This window comes from Molossus molossus, unplaced genomic scaffold (assembly GCF_014108415.1).
Source record: "Molossus molossus isolate mMolMol1 unplaced genomic scaffold, mMolMol1.p scaffold_m16_p_9, whole genome shotgun sequence".
Classification (NCBI taxonomy): domain Eukaryota; kingdom Metazoa; phylum Chordata; class Mammalia; order Chiroptera; family Molossidae; genus Molossus; species Molossus molossus.
In genome coordinates, this window is record NW_023425403.1 from 94,435,883 (window position 1) to 94,453,259 (window position 17,377).

A 17,377-nucleotide genomic window follows, 5' to 3' on the forward strand; every position below is an offset into this window, starting at 1 on the left:
GTCTGCTCAGGTCCTTTGTCCATTTTTTAAATAGGATTGTTTGTCTTCTTGGTGTTGAGTTGTTTAAGTTCTTTAAATATTTTTTAAATTAATCCCTTATCAGATGTTTCATTGGTGAATATGTTCTCCAACACAGTGGGTTCCCTTTCCATTTTGATGCTGGCTACTTTTGCTGTGCAGAAGTTTTTTTAGTTTGATGCAGTCCCATTTGTTTTGCTTTTCTTTTTTTTCTCTAGCCCTAGGAGATGTAGCAGCAAAAATTCTGCTACATGAAATGTCTGAGATTTTACGGCCTATGTTTTTTTCTAGCATTTGTATGGTTTCACGACATACATTTTGAGTTTATTCTTATGTATGGTGTAAGTTAGAGACTCCCAGATGGACAGAACCCCACTCATTCCCACCAGCTGACCCTACACAGGCTCCCCTTCCCTTCTCTGTTGCTCTGGATTGGGGATCCCCATGTGGGGTCTCCCACGGGGACATGGGCTCCCCTGCTGGGCAGGTACATGAGTTGGCTCACCCTCTCCCTGTCTCCTCCTGTCCTTTCTCCCAGTTCCTTGCCTACAATACTTCAGATCAGCTATACTGCAGCTGGTTTTTCAAGCAGAATGCTCTGCAGTTTAGCTGCAAGTCTCATCTGGTATTGGGAGCAAGCGGATGGGCTGCACTATATATTTTTGTAATTCAAATCTTCCTTCTTGGAAAAGAGCAGATATGGATCAGCCCTCTGTCTGTGTGAACCTGTGTCACCCATAAGGAGTGGGCCCACTGACAAATTTGAACTACTGCCATTTTTGTTGGCTTCACAAGTTTGATACAGTATAAATGTAAAATAGAAACATTTAATTCATTTCTGGTTTCACTTTGGTAATGAAAAGACTACTGAGAACATTAAAAGTTGAAGCAACACGTTCTTTGAAATAAAAAAAATATATATATATATATAACATGCTCTACAGTATTTTGTGATTATTGACTTTATTAATATAGAACAATTAATCTTAGATATAAAATTTATAAGTAACTATGTGATTATTACAAGTTAAAATTTATTTTGTTCCCCATGTTGCCATTTAATTGGAAAAATAAATCAACAATAAAACCTTGCCACCTTAGAATCAATTTGAAGTAGGTTGTTCAGGAATAAAAATATAGAAGAAAGTATACACTGGAATGGATTAAATTTTAGTCAAACAAAAAGGTTTGATCCATTCTGGCTTGTAAAGCAAAATAATAATGTTTATGATTTTTGAAAATTCACTGAAACTTTTTCTTTAAGCTGGTTTCTTTATGATACATTTTCTTGAGTTCTACCCATGACTGCCACAGTAACAGTCCTGGGATCAGAACCCACACACTATTGAAAAATACCAGATAGAGCCAAAAGTAGAGCCAATTGTTGGTGTTGAGGTTGGGGCTTCCCATAAGCCAGTCCGGGGCGAAGGTCATCCACCCGCCATACAATTCACACACGCACAGAGTAATCTGTATGAAATGCCTGTTAAAGAGAGAAAAGAGTGAGAACCTCTTTTCTGTTATCCAGTCTTCTAGGAGAGAGCACTTCTCTGCAGTTGGATCAGTTTCCCAGTGGTGCTGCTTTGATAGTGGGAGTCAATCTGATTAATGAAGGCCCAGGTTTTCATTACTTCTAGAGAAGCAACACTGTCTTCTCTAGAAGATTATTCTCAGAGTTAAATAAGGTCTCTTGGGTATCCTGTCCTCTTAGGAAAATTTAGTGAGACCTGGATGTGAATCTCAATACGAGTTGCAATTTCACCTGTTGTAAAAGGGATAATAATAATAGTTCCTTCCTCAAACAATCTTGAGGAGATTAAATGAGATTTGTAGATAAAGGGCTGAGTACTGTGCCTGGCACACAGTAAGTACTCAACAGTGCAGATATTATAAATGTTTGAAATAATAAACAAATGGGTGCATGTAGTAAGTCTACAACCAAGATAATGGAGTCAAAGATATGTCAAGGTACCAAGAAGAAATTTAATTTTTACTGCTGACAATCTATGTAAAATTGGGTGGGGGTAAAGTGGATTAAATGACCCTTGAGGTCTCTTTCAAATCTGAAATTTTATAATGATGCTTTAAATAAATAAGACTTATTTGATGCAAAAATGGTAGAAAACTGAACACAACTGTACCTACCTGACATTGTTTTAGGGAATCACTCCCAGGCTAGCAATCTATTTGCCCCAGGTTGCTTTGTCCTTAAGGAGAGGAAGGAAAAGGAAGGGAGGGAGGGAGATTCAAAGTCTCAGAGTCTGAGCCCAGCTGCTGTGGCTCAGTGGATTAAGTGTCATTCCAGGGACTGAGAGATCCCAGTTCGATTCCCAGTCGGGGCACATGCCCGGATTGTGGGCTCAATTCCCAATAGAGGGCGTGCAGGCAGCCGATTGATGTTTTTCTCTCTCTCTCTTTTCCTCTCTCTCTAAAAAATCAGATTATTTTTTAAAAAATCTCAGAGTCTGACTGATGGACTGTGAATCATGCACCTTTCTCCTTCCTCTCCCTCTGCTTCTGTCTTCCTCATATCCTTCATAACCTGAAAAGATTTCTTTCTTTTTTTAAATCCTCACCTGAAGATATTTTTCCATTTATCTTCAGATAGAGTGGGAGGGAGGGAGAGAGAAAGAGAGAGCAAGACATCAATGTGAGAGAGACACATTGACTGTTGCCTCCCACACAATCCTGACTAGGGCTGGGGACGAACTGCAACCGAGGTACATGCCCTTGACCAGAACCAATCTGTGACTCTTGGGTTGGAGGGCCGATGCTCCAACCACTGAACCAAACCGGCCAGGGAAAAAAAGATTTCTTATTTACTTGGCATGACTAACTCAAAATTGCATAAGATAATTTACTTTGTATCAAATGAAATAGGATTTTTCTAAAGTGTTTTCGGAAAAATAAGGATGGAAATATCACCCTTTTATTCTCCAAAATACTGGTGGCGAATCATTCAGTGCTGTTGACACCATGCTCCTATGGCCTATTCGGTGACTGGGTTGTTACTACAATCATATTTCTCATAGTTTTTATTTTGAACATTCTGAAATGATCCTACTGGCACCATGATCTTTATCTAATATCAAGCAATTTTCGTCTAACAAAGAATTGTGGTCATAAGCTACTCTGGATGTCACTTAGGCATTGGGACAGCTAATGTTTCTCCTCTTTCCAGCAGGGCAGGAGCAGAGCACTTACCGATAATATTTCTCTTTGACTATGGCGTAAATGAGGACCAGTGCCAGAGACCCGTCCAGGACAACAGTCAGAATTTCCAAAGACACAATGTTTGGGTCAAAATTAAGCCATCTTGCATCAGCTTTGCCATATTCTTTCCCTAAAAATAAAACAATTTTGTTACCTATTTTTATATTTATTTATTTTTTTAAACTTATCTTTATTGTTGAATGTATTACAGATGTCTCCACTTTGTTTCCCCATTGACCCCCTCCTCCCCAATCCTGCCCCCTTCCTGCCATCCCCACACTATTGTCTGTGTCCATTGGTTATGCATATATGCATAGAAGTTCTTTAGTTTATCTCATCCCGCCCTCCTTCCCCCTTCCCTTTAAGGTTCATCAGTCTAACAACCAATTTGTACTTCTTAATTCCTTCATCTTTTTCACCCATCCTCCCAGGCCCCTCCCATCTGGCAAGCAACAAAAAGTTCTCTGTATTTATGAGTCTGTTTCTGTTCTGCTTGCTTGTAGATTCAATTGTTGATAGATATATATTTATTGCCATTTTGTTGTTTATATTTTTTATCTTCTCCTTCAAGAATCTTTCAACATTTTATATAATACTGGTTTGGTGGTGATGAACTCCTTTAGCTTTTTCTATGTCCATCGATTCTAAATGATAGCTTTGCAGGATAGAGGAATCTTGGTTGTAAGTCATTGTTTTTCATCACCTTGAGTATCTCCTGCCACTCCTTTCTGGCCTGCAAAAGTTTCTTTTGAGAAATCAACTGACAGTCTTATGGGAGCTCCTTTGTAGGTAATAAATTGTTTTTCTCTTGCTGCTTTTAAGATTCTCTCTTTGAAGATCTCTTATCCTTTGAGACAACATGCAGGGACCTGGAGAGCATTATGTTAAGCAAAATAAACCAATCAGAGAAAGACAAATACTACATGATCTCACTTATTTGTGGAATATAATGAACAAAATAAGAGGATGAACAAAATAGACCCAGAGACATAGAAAGGAGTACAGTTCAGACTGACAGACCTCAGAGGAGCGTGGCGGGAGAGATAAATGAGATAAACCAAAGAACTTATATGCATGTATGTGTAACTAACGGACATAGACAACCATGCTGGGGGTTGGGAGGGAGAAATATCTGAAACAAAAATAAATTAATAAAAATTGAAAAAATAAAATATACTGTATTTGCAATTTTAAAAAAAGATTCTTTCTTTGACTTTAACCTTGAGCATTTTGATGATGATGTGTCTTGGTGTGGACCTCTTTGGGTTCATCTTGTTTGGGACTCTCTGTGCTTCCTGGACTTGTATGTCTGTTTCCTTCACCAAGTTAGGGACATTTTCTGTCATTATTGTTTCAAATATGTTTTCAATTTCTTGCTCTTTCTCTTCTCCTTCTGGCACCCCTATGATACAAAAGTTGGTACAGTTAAAGTTGTCCCAGAGGCTCATTACACTATCCTCATTTGTTTGCATACTTTTTTCTTTTTGCTGTTCTAATTGGGTATTTTCTGCTTTCTTATATTCCAAATTGATGGTTTGCTTCTTGGCTTTACCTAGTCTACTATTGATTCCCTGTAAATTATTCTTTATTTCAGTTAGTGCATCTTTCATTTCTGACTAGTCTTTTTTTATGTTGCTGATATTCTCATTAAATTTCTTGGAGGTCTTTTTAAGTTCCTTGAAGGTCTCACTAAGTTCTTTGAATATATCACCAAGTTCCTTGACAAACATTATAACCAGTGTTTTGAACTCTGCATCTGATTGATTGCTTATCTCCATTTTGTTTAGTTGTTTTCCTGGAGTTTTTCTCTTTCCTTTCTTTTGGGACATGTTTCTTTGTCTCCTCATTTTGGCTGCTTCCCTGTGTTTGTTTCTATGTATTAAGTAGAGTTGCTATGTCTCTTAGGCTTCCTTGGGTGGCCTATTGTTGTAGGTGTTCTGTAGGCACAGCCTCCCTGATCACCCCAGTTGGGTCCTCACGGTGCACCCCTAGTGTGGACTCTATACCCTTCTGTTGTAATTGAGTTTTGATTGCTGTTGGCACGTCAGTGGGAGGGATTTACTCAGTCTGATCAGCTGCAAGGACTGGCTGTGCCCACTGGCCACTACCTTGGAGGATCAGCGATGTAGGGGCCCACCACACAGAGCAAGACTTACTTCAGCAGGGCTCTGTTACCCACTGGGTCCACCCATTGAACGTGTCACTTATGGAAGTGGTTGGGTGGTGGCCCTTCTATGTGGTCTGAAACTGTCCACTGGGTGTGCTGGCTCTGGGGAAAGTTCAGTCACTGCCTGTGTTCTACCTGGAGCCACCCAGCATAAGCTACCAAGTGATCTGCCAGTGGCTGCTTCTTGTGCTGGGCTTGGAGGTGCCAGTCTTGATGTGGCTTCTTCTTTAATTTTGTAGTTGTAGGACTTCCATTCAGCTTGATTTCAGGCTGTTCTGAATGATGGTTCTGTAGTTCAGTTGTAAATTTAATGTGGTTGTGGGAGGAGGCGAGTACCGCGTTTACCTAAACCACTATCTTGACTGGAAGTCCTATTTTTATGATAGTCAATGTGAAGACTTTTTTTTCCCCCCCTAAAGAAAGAGATAAAAGGAGTGGCTTCCATTTTCTCTACATTGTTCATGATGCCTAGTGGAAGGCAAGAGAAGCCCTGAGATGAACGTGCATTTGCAATCTGACACAAATCATAATGACCATATCATGTGATATTAGAAAAATAACTTACAGTTTCTAAAGTGCTTTCACATATGTGCCCTCTATACACCCCCTTTTCATTATAAGTAGCAAAATTCTAAATTAATACAAAATAGTTTGAAAAGACAACATTTAATAATTATCTTGGTAAACACATATAATTCCTTACTTCAAAATTTCAATATAAAGTCTATAAGTATAATTTAGACCTGGGAAAATTATTAAGGACATTTTTATAAAAACACACGTTTATTAATAATTGAAGACAAGTTAAGTGCTGAGGAGGCAGAAGGAAAGGGAAGGGAATTATAGAGCATGGACTACAGAATGAATCCAAAATGGATAAAATGGGCATTTCAGTCTGCTACAGGGACAGAGTTCTCTAACCACCACCACCAAAACCTCAGCTGTGCTGATGGGAGAGTGGGTGTGCCCAAAGAAATCTTTGCAAACCCCATTATCAGGATGGTTCTTCAGAAAGCACCATGAGATATGAAAGCCTTCAGAGCTGGACTGAGAGGCATGTACTGGTGCAGCCATGTCTCCTCCCTCCCTCCTTCCTACCCCTCCTCCCTCCCTGCCTCCCTCATATCCCTCTTCCTTCCCTTTCTTTTCCTTCCTTTTCTCCTCTTCTCCTTCTCCTTCTCCTTCTTCTCTCTCTCTCTGTAATACATTCTGGTCTTAAGATCACAAATATCAGAGGAAAAAAACAAAAGGCCCCCCCTCTTCTTTCCCTTTAAATACTGTTCTCACATTATTTAGAATAGGTATGAATGGTCAAAAATTAGCGACATATTTTGATTAGACTGAGCAGCACAAAGCTCTAGTCTCTAACTGGCCCAATTTGGATCCTCCAGGGACCAGGGACAAAGGGTTCTAATGAAAGGCTATTCTGAGAGACGGGATGGCCAGTAAATAGGATTTGCTGTTTTATGAGCTAATACACAGACACACACTGAGAGGAAATTCTGGGAAAGGCCAGATATAACCAGCAGGCCAGGCAGAGCCCTCAAGCTTGTCTTTAGCCAACTTCCAGCCATGAAAACAACATAATAGTGAAAGTAAAAGTTTTTCCTCTAAATTTAAATATACATACAATAGGCAAAATGTACCCTCTAGTGCATCCAAAGTCTAATAAAATATCACAAGTAAAATGTCAATGCTTTAGAAACTAAGAGATCAGTGGGTGTTTAGACATTCAAAAATATAACCATTCATTCATTCTTTAATTCAACACATCTTTTGGAGCATATTGAAGGCTCTGTGCCAACAATGCCTAGGACACAAAGTCTCCTGCAAATGTAATGAGTGATGGGGACAGAGTACCGGGACATGGAGGAAGTGGCAGCTAAGCCAGACAAGGGGGGTGGGTATTTGATCACTTCCTTTGAGCTTGTTGGTGAGGGAAGGCTTCCACCCTAGGGTCATGGGGATGACACTGTACACTGCACTGGGCAGATAAGATTGATGGCAGTTTCATAGCCACACACACTCACAGCCTAGGGGAGGAGGGCACCGCACCATGCAGGGCCTTGTGAGGGGTTGCACTTGGAAATGGAGTGAACAAGGAAGGGCTGTGAGAGGCAGGCTCTGTAGTAACAAGAGGATAGGGTGACCTCTGGTTCCTGTGTCAGGACAGCAGGAGGTGATGGGCTTATCTGAATAACCCTGAGGGCTGGCAGAGAACTGAAGCCCACTACTCAGGGATGTGTAGACCCTGTGCCCGGTCTCTACCACAAAGAGGGTTGTTTGGCTGAGGGACCTTGCATGAGAAAGAAGGGACTTGCAGTTAGGCCATTTGAGGCCCTCTGATTTTACCAGATGTCAAGGCACACATAATATTGGATCCTAATTTCAGGCCTTATACCACAAAGGAGTGAGCCCTGAACTGGGTGAAGGAGAAGGGTATTTCAGGGGGAGCACGTACAAAGGCCTGGAGCTGAGAGAACACATGTCTGAACCTATATTTAATTCAGCAAAACTAAAGAAGACAGTGGAGTGGCAAGGTAATGCTGGAGAGGCAGGAGGGGTGGGGTGGTAGACAGTAAAATCAGGCCCTGCTACCTATCAGTCCAGAGTATCAAGCCCCTGGTACCTCTTCATCTATTGCTTAACCTTGACCATTTCTTTGCTGGTTAGATAGAGCATTAATAGGCCTAATGCTGTGATAATTATCATTTATTTTGTGACTGACTGCCAGGTGTAGGCAGAGGTTTAGAGGGAAGAAAGAACATTAAATGCTGGAGTAGGTCTCCAAGACCCAAGCCACAGCTGTACCCTTCACCACAGAGCAGAGATTAAGAGGTAATAGGGGGCAACCAAGACTTTCTGACTCCCCCTCTTCTCAACAGAGCCTTGACCTTGGCCTTCGCCCAGTTTTAGTAAGACCTGTTGAGTCAGTTTAGTAAAAGTCCCTCATTCTTTCCCAGTTTTATTGAGATGATAATTGACACACAGCACAGATAAGTTTAGTGTGTGCAGCATGACTTAACTTAAATATATTGTGAGATGATTACCACAGTAAGTTTAATTAGTACCCATCATCTCTATAAATTTTTTTAAATGTTTTTTGGTTTCTTCCTTGTGATGAGAACTCCTTGGATTGATTTACTGTCTTAACAACCTACAGCAGTGTTCACTGTACATCATGCTGTCCATTACATCCTCAGTACTATTTTTCTTTTCTTTTTTTTTAAATCCTCACCCGAGGATATTTTCTCCACTTATCTCAGAGTGGGAGGGGGAGAGAGAGGGAGAGAGAGAGAGAGAGAGAGAGAGAGAGAAACATCAATGTGAGACAGACACATCGACTGGCTGTCTCCCACATGACCCTGGCCAGAACCAGGGACTGAACCGCAGCTGAGGTACATGCCCTTGGCTGGAATCGAACCTGTGACTTTTTGGTCCTCGGGCGTATGCTCTACTGCTGAGCCAAACCAGCTAGGGCAGTACTATTTATCTTATAACTGGTAGTTTGCACCTTTTGACCACCTTCATCCAATTCCCCTGCCTTCTACCTCCTGCCCCTGGTAACCACAAATCTGATCTATTTTTCTGTGAGGTTGAGTTTCTTTGTTTTTTCAATTCCATAGATAAGTGAGATTTAACAGTATGTGTCTATTTCTGTCTGACTTATTTCACTTAACATAATACCCTCAAGGTGCATCCATGTGGTCAAAAAAGGTAAGTTTTCTTTCTTTTATGGCTGAAAAATATTCCATTGCATATATGTACCACATTTTCTTTACCCATTCATCTGTGATGAACACTTGGGTTGTTTGTGTGCTTGGCTATTGTAAACAATGATGCAGTGAACATGGGGGTGCAGACATCTGATCAAGTTCCTCATCCACCGCCCTCTGCATCTTATCACCCTGGCCTGCCTTCAGCAAGAATCCTCCGAGTGGGGCTATCACGAATGTTGATGTTTCTTCTTAGTAATTTTCCATCCATTGACCCTACCTTGCTCCTTGGCTATAAATCGTCACCTGTCCTTGCTGTATTTGGAGAAGAGCCTTCTCTTCTACTGCAAAGCCTCCACTGCTGTGGTCCCTCTTGATACAGTCTTTCTTACCTTCTTTAACAAGTATCATGAGTAATATTTCTTTACAGGGTCTCCATAATGTTAACAGCCCAGCTCTACATTCTAGTGAATCAAAGACAGTCCACAGATCAACACCAGGAGGCCTTACCCCAGACCCTCTGAATCAGAATCTGTATTTTAACAAAAGCCCCAGGCAAACAGTGCTCTTTAAAGCCCAAGAAGCACTACTTTATAATATCTATCAAATTTTCACCTTCTCCAGAATAAAGGGCACCCCCATTAAGTGAATTTTCACCCTTTTTAAGGTGAAAATATAAACTGAAGATGACTGATAAAGACAGTTAGATATCTGCATTTTGTGGCATTGAGCCAAATTGGGGCGGTTCCCTTTCTCTGATGCCAGCCAGGGCAGCCAGGCGGGAGCACAATGACTTTGGCTGGGGTCCTCCAGCCCCCGAGCTTCCCCAGCAATTTTCAAGTGCAGTTTATTCCAGCTTACTCACCAAAAAGGCACACAGCTGCATTTTGTTCAGCTGCTGGAAATGAAGGAGCTGGACGCCAGCGCGGGGCTCAGGCTCCTTGAGCTACTACTGCTGACTGGGACCTGAGAGGCATCAAAGACGATACATGTTTTGCTTTGAGAAGCACTAACTGTAGCTCAGTTCTTGAGAAGAGTTTCTTAACACTAGTGAAAAACAGGAGTCCCAACACAGATCCTGGCGAGGGGATATGATTTTAGAGTCATAGAAGAAATGAGATAAACAATGAGGGATTTCAGGTGCAAAATCTGAAAGAAGTTATCCTGAGCAAGGCAGGTCTGTGTTAGTGGCAAAGGACCCTGTTGTTACACAGCTCATTTATTTGTGTGTTGACATAATACATGGGAGGTAGTCAGTACTACCTGGTTGAATGTTGATTGATTAATAGTGAGCACGAAGAAGATAAGAAAACTAGTTAATATCTCTGCAGAACAAGATCTTTGGAAATTATCTATAAGACTCTATCTGTACATATATAGACCCATATATGAAAGCTGATATTAAAAGTGTAAAAAAAACCCAGTTTAAAAACTGCAAACTCTTCAACTTGCACTCACTACAAACATTTTAAATATACATCTATTGAGATATAACTCACATGTGATAAAATATACCTGCTTAAAGTGTACAATTCAATGAGTTTTAGTAAATTTGAATCACCACAGATCTGAATCAGCATGATCTAATTTAGAATATTTCATTACCCATCAAAAGAAACCTGTACCCATCGTCAGTCACTCTCTATTACTTTCCAACATCCCTCCTCACTCTCCCCCAGGCGGCTACTAATTTATAATCTCTCTCTGTAGATCACCTACTCTGGATATTTTATATAAATGGAATAATACAACATCTTATATTATACAGGTACTGATTTAATTAACCACATTTGCAATGTCACAAACATTTCAAATGCAAACATTTCAAATTACTTACACAACGAGGCAATCAAGCCATCAGAATCAGCAATGTTTCCTATGAAAGACAAGTAGACAAAAGGGCCTTCCTAGAGAGAAGAAAATAAAACATGCTCTAATTTAGTATCACAACCCCAGGATGGCACCACCGATGTATGGCATTGCCTGGAAGCATCCCTCCCCCATCCCACCCAGTTGGTACCTTCAGAGCACCACACCTATAGACCCCACAGGGTGCTATCCTGGAGTGCAACCCCTGACTTTGGAGATGCATAAGTCCAAAGCTAATGTTTATATAATAAATGCTATTTTTCAATGATTGGCATTATAAAATCAGAGGAGTGTTCTTATGGGGGAAAATAAATTGAAAATTTTGCACAAGGAAAAAGTTTAAATTTATATTAAATAGGCTAAATTCTGGATCATTCTAGGAAATTTAGACCTTTGAGAAGTATCTCATAGCAGTTCATTTTGTCTCACCTCAAAAAAACACAAAAAACCCCAAAACACACACAAAAAGATTTCTCTTAATAAAAGTGTCACTCAAATATCTATAATAGACTTAAACTTGTTCTTTTTCCTGCCTAAGGGCAAACTTAGGAAAAATTTAAATGCTTAAAGGCTACATTTTAAATTTTGGGTAACAAAATATTTGCAATTACACTTAGCATTTCCCCGTCACTGAAGTATTTCTTAGCCTAATATTTCAAAAACCAATGAACTAGAATTCACTGGGATATCTGATTGACATGCTGCTCCCTGGAACAAATTCTGTTGCTGGGCAATACAAATCTTTTTCTCATTTCTTTTTACCAAAGCAATCGCTTATGTGAGATAAAATTATGTCTGCCTGTCCTTGCTCACTTCTAGTATCACTTCCCAGAGGCTAGCACTGATAACCTCTTCTGTCTGTAGTTCTGGGGATTATCTCCATACCTTATAATACACGTACACTGCTATTTCTTTAGATATTATCTATTAACTGCCCATCCTGAAAAATTATGATTTAATTTATACTGCTTCCCTTCCCAGTCCTTCCAGTTTTTGACAGTGTAGGAGAGAAAAATTTCCTTCTACTCTCTTAGGTTCTATAGCTGGCCTACGAATTAACTGACCTAAGACAGAATAACAGGAGAAAAGCATACACATTTTATTTAATCTTTTTACTTGCACATGGGAGTATTCAAAAGGAAAATGAGGACCTGAAGAAGTTGTTAGGCCCAAAAGCCAATATACTTTTTTTTACAAAAAGAACGATAAATTACAGGATGTGAGAAGACAAGGGGAAAGTAACTGAGAAATATATGAGGGAAAGTAATGAAAGATAAAGGTTATATGAGTAGGTCTGTTTGTATGGGTCCATTTTGGCATTGACTCCCAGTCGCTGGTGATTAGAATGTTCTTCCCTTCCTGGTACATGGAGGGCACCTTTGTCACGGGGAATTTTATGCCCTGATTTGAGGCAGAAAGGGGAGATCAGAGAGCCCTTCCTGCACCTGCTGTTTCTTAGGTGCCGTCAGCTCAAAATAATCACTATGCCAAAGTGGCATATTTTGGGGTGGCATGTTCTGAACCCCTTCAATAGCTGTATTATTCTCTTTAATTATTCTGTTAGTTATTCAAAGTTGTCACTTAAGTAATAAACTTAAAACCTCAGCTTACTCATCCATCCATGTTGGGCAGTATTTGGACTTCTTACCATCTGAGACAAGCCCTACAGTGCCCACAAAGCTTTCTCCCTCTCCTCCCTATTTCCAACTCATACTTTTGTCCATTCTGCTTGTACATTGTTGAGATTCATTATACTTTCATTCTTGCTCTGTAAACATAGTTGTCTTTTCTATTTTATCTACAAGTGGATTTAAAAGCCAAACGCCCATCCACAGCATTTACAACACAATGATGATGTAAATATCTTCCACCGCAAGGGACCAGAGCTGCTTTCTCCTGTGTCGCTTAAGGAGCAGGTGGCAAAAGGAATATTCTTTTTAACACTTATAACTTTCTCAAAATCATGCTACATTTTAGTTTGCTTTATTTTTGAGCCATGATTTTCTTATATTTTTGTGTATGCTACAGTTTGTAATAGCCTTTCTTTTTTACTCTGATTAAGAGAAGAAATGGGACTCTCTCCTCATCTCAATCTCTTCCAACTTCTTATCCCTTCTAATCTCTGCTGGACAGAGCTTTGAAGCTGGGTTATTTGGTCTTTTCTTGACACTCTGTAAATTACTTAATTGGCAAATGCGGTTTATGTTAGAGTATGTATAAAAATATATTATTTAAAGAAGATTTTTTTTTCATTTTTATTTGTTCAATCCTCACCTGAGGATATTTTTCCATTTATCTTCAGATAAAGTGGGAGGGAGGGAGGGAAAGACAGAAACATCGATGTGAGAGAGACACATCGACTGGTTGCCTCCCGCATAACCCCAACCAGGGCTGAAGACAAACCACAATGGAGGTAAGTGCTCTTGGCTGGAATTGAGCCTGGAACTCTTTGGTCCAAGGACCGATGCTCTAACTACTGAGACAAACCAGCCAGGGCTCTTTAAAGGAGATTTTAAAAATTATTTTATAAACAGTAATGTTATTTTTATTTAATAAATTTATTTTTAAAAAATCCTTGCTCTGACCGGTTTGGCTCAGTGGTTAGAGCGTTGGCCTGTTGACCAGAGGAAAAATATCCTCACCCAAGGATATGTTTACTGATTTTTTTTTTTTTTTTAGAGAGAGAGAGAGAGAGAGAGAGAGAGAGAGAGAGAGAGAGAGAGAACATTGACTGGCTGCCTCTCTAATGTGCTCTAATCAGGGGACCGAACTTGCAACCTGGGCACATGCTCTGACTGGAAATTGAACTCACAACCTTTTGGTGCTCAGGATGACACTCAACCAACTGAGCCAACTCTGGCCAGGGCTGTTTTAATTATTTTTAATATATTTTAAAAATTTTTCAATTACAGTTGATATACAATATTATGTTAGTTTTAGGTATGCAACATAGTGAACAAAAATTTATATAACTTACTAAGGGAACACCCCAATAAGTCTATTACCCATCTGACACCACACATAATTATTACAATACTACTGACTATATTCCCTATGCTGTACTTTACATCCCTGTGACTGTTTTTTTTTTTATCCTCACCCAAGGACATTTTTGCATTTATCTTCAGATAGAGCAGGAGGGAGAGAGGGAGGGAGAGAGAGAGAGAGAAACATAGATGTGAGAGAGATACATCGAGTGATTGCCACCCACATGACCCCAACCAGGGCCGGGGACAAACTGCAACTGAGGTACGTGCCCTTAGCAGGAACTGAACCCGGGACTTTGCGGTCCGCAGGCTGATGCTTTAACCACTGAGCCAAACTGGCCAGGACCCTGTGACTGTTTTTATAACTGGCGTTCTGCACATCTTAATCCCTGTCTCCTTTTCTTCCAACTCCCAACCCCCCCTCCCCAATCTGGCAATCATCAAAATGTTCTCTGTATCTATGAGTTTGTTTCTGTTTTATTTGTTCATTTATTTTGCTGTTTAGATTCCACATACAAATGAAATCATATATATGACATTTGTGTTTCCCTGTGTGATTTATTTCACTTAGCATAGTACCCTCTAGGTTCATCTATAAACAGCAATGTTCTTAAAAAAGTACTTCCAGTCCACTTTGCAACTCTTTATTTTCACCTTTTTTTTTTTTTTGGTACATGCCCCCAGCAGGAAATGAACCCGGGACTCTCTGGTCGGCAGGCCGATGCTCCAACTGCTGAGCCAAACCAGCCAAGGCAACACCAATTACTTTTATTTTTACTTTTAGCAGAGTCATATTAGGAAATTCACACCATTGCCTGGCTTGGCCTGGGAACTTTCCAGACAAAACACATTCACTGGACTGGCCAGTACGGGCAGAGACTGGGCTGAATTTGACCCTCTCTAGGCCTCACAGTCCTTCTGTCTATACAATGAAGGACTTCCTAAATTAGATTGTGGATCTTATCTGGAAACTAAACGTGACTTCCACTAATGAACTCTTCAACTGGAACCGCTAGCAAAATATGGACACTGACATTAGGTCCAGGACTTTCATCAGAAGCAACTCTGTGTGTAAGAGCAAGATGGGGACCTGACAATTGGTAATATGCAGGGACCTATGAGTGCATAAAAAAATCGTTCTCTTTTGTACCTACCCATAGAGGTTCTACTCCTTTTAAAAACTCCGCTCAAGCCCTCCCTCTTCCAAGAAACCCTCTCAGACCTCCTAGTGAGGATTTTCTAACTCTCCTTTGTTACTAAATTTGTGTTTCTATAATTAACAGTCTATTGGTTATGGGTCTCCAGTCCCTATTAGGTCATATACCCTTAGGGCCTGGGATGTCTTCGAACCCTCAGGAGCCCAGGATGATAGTTTGTGTGCAGTGTTTACTAACCTTGAATTAATGACAAGTTCACACAATGAATTACTTAGGAAGATGCCCTGGGCATCTGATTCTTCATAGGGTTACTACCCTTGTGTTTTATATGAAAAGAGAGCCCATCAGACACACAGACTCCTGGCTTTCCTTCATAAGGAAGGCCATGCACCATTAGCATTAGCAACTATTTGATTGTTCCATCAAGACAACTCTGAGGGCTTTTAACCTTTCCTTGCACCATCAAGTCCTGATATGTGCCACCACGCCACCATGGGAAGAGCATTCAGATCAAAGTCAGCAAAAAAGACACAGAAATGGTGAGTGTATCAACATCAGGGTTCCAAGGAACCAAGGTTCCATCTCAGGAAGGTTCTGTGATTCTGAGATTGACCTGATCTTACCCTAAAGGAACTCACCATAAGAAACATAAATTGACAAACACAGGTCCATCCTAGGCTGTACTACCTGAGGTCAAAGCTGTGCCAGTAACAGACTTGATGCAAAACTAAGCAAATTGGGTACAGGAGGCAGAGGACCCAGCTTCAGAATGAGAACAGCTATTATGGGCCTAAAGATTCTTTAGGGGCTTCTGAAGCAAATCTGTTCTAATCAAACAAAAGCCTTAGATCAAAGGCACTGAAAACATTAGTTACTATTTGCTAAGGGCCAAAATTATCTGTAGAATTGTAGAGAATGGAGACAAACATAGTTCCGTCCAGAAATTCACAATTTATGCAAATGAATCACAGAGCATTGTTACTCGCCCTTAAATTATTTCTAAGCTCTGGAGCATAAAGTTTATACTAACTTGCAGAACAATCATGGAAGGTTATCAGCTCCGAAGTCTTTAATCATAATGTATGATCAAGATCTAGCCATTTGGAACAAAAATTCAGGTTTGAGCTCAATAAGTGCCCTGAGGTTCTAAGGATCAGATGAAAGGGACTTGGTAAGCAGCAAAAGCCCTATGTAGGGCATTGCTATCATTGGGAAGGAGGACTTGAGTATGTGTATATGTATAGGTAAGAGCACAGATTTGCACTCTGGAGATTTGGGTAAACTTGAGCAAGAACAGGAACAACAGATTTTATTTCCTACATTCTCTGCTACTCTTACTTCCCGGGCCTCAATTCCCTGATCAAAAAGAAAAGGTACAGACCTGGCCAGTTTGGCTCAGTGGCTGGAGTATTGGCCCACAGACCAAAAGTTTCGGGTTCAATTCCGGTCAAAGGCACATACCTTGGTTGTAGTTCAATCCTTGGCCCTAGCTGGGGACATGCGGGAGGCAATCAATCGATGTATCTCTCTCACATCAATGTTTCTCTCTCTCTCCCTCCCTCCCTTCTGAAAATCAATGGAAAAATATAGTTGGGTGAGGATTAAACAATAAATAAATACATAAAAATAAAAATGTACAGAGTAAAGCTCTGAATAGATGTTTGATGAATGAATAACTGAATGAATGAAAGAGAAATCAGCACAGTTAGACTAGATCTACAACTTCACCTTTTGATAATGTGCCTCTCACTGAGTGGACACCTTGAGCACAGCACTTGGAAGACTCATACTTTCTGAAGTCCACTGACCTCACTGGTGAGGTCCATGAGCAGTGGGCTGGGTAGTGTGTGTGGAGGGAGGAGAGGTCTGCAAGGTCAAGTTCTGTTTAAGTCCCAGCATATCCAGTGGGCGTGTGCTGGGAGTTCCAGGCCTGCCCACGCCCATGAGCCCTGAGAAGGGCATGAGCATGGGCAGGGTAAACTCCCTGATTGAGTGACTGGACACAAGGACATCTTCAAACATTCCTGTGCTATTGTAATTTCTACAACAGTCTGAGAGGCAAACATCTGTCCCTTAAGAAGCACAACCTTCTGGGGGGAAAAAAGGAGAAATATCTATAACAAAAATAAATTAATCAAAAAAGTACCACCTGAATTTTTTTTTGCTTAATCCCTTCACCTTTTCCACCCAGTCCTGCTAACCCCTCCCTTCTGACAGCTGTCAGTCTGTTCCCCATATCTCTGAGTCTGT

General features: G+C 40.5%; 1 protein-coding gene across 1 annotated transcript in view; it reads right to left on the reverse strand.

Moving 5' to 3' along the window:
• Positions 1–1,240: 1,240 nt before the first annotated feature.
• The window catches only part of EBPL (EBP like), a 36,884-nt gene continuing 20,747 nt past the window's right edge, over positions 1,241–17,377 (reverse strand). The window contains exons 2-4 of the mRNA XM_036250635.1: positions 10,952–11,021; positions 3,223–3,361; positions 1,241–1,501 (exon numbers count right to left, since the gene is read on the reverse strand). Of these exons, the coding sequence (XP_036106528.1) occupies positions 1,261–1,501; positions 3,223–3,361; positions 10,952–11,021 (450 nt within the window). The 3' untranslated portion in view covers positions 1,241–1,260. The remainder of the gene's footprint in view (positions 1,502–3,222; positions 3,362–10,951; positions 11,022–17,377) is intronic.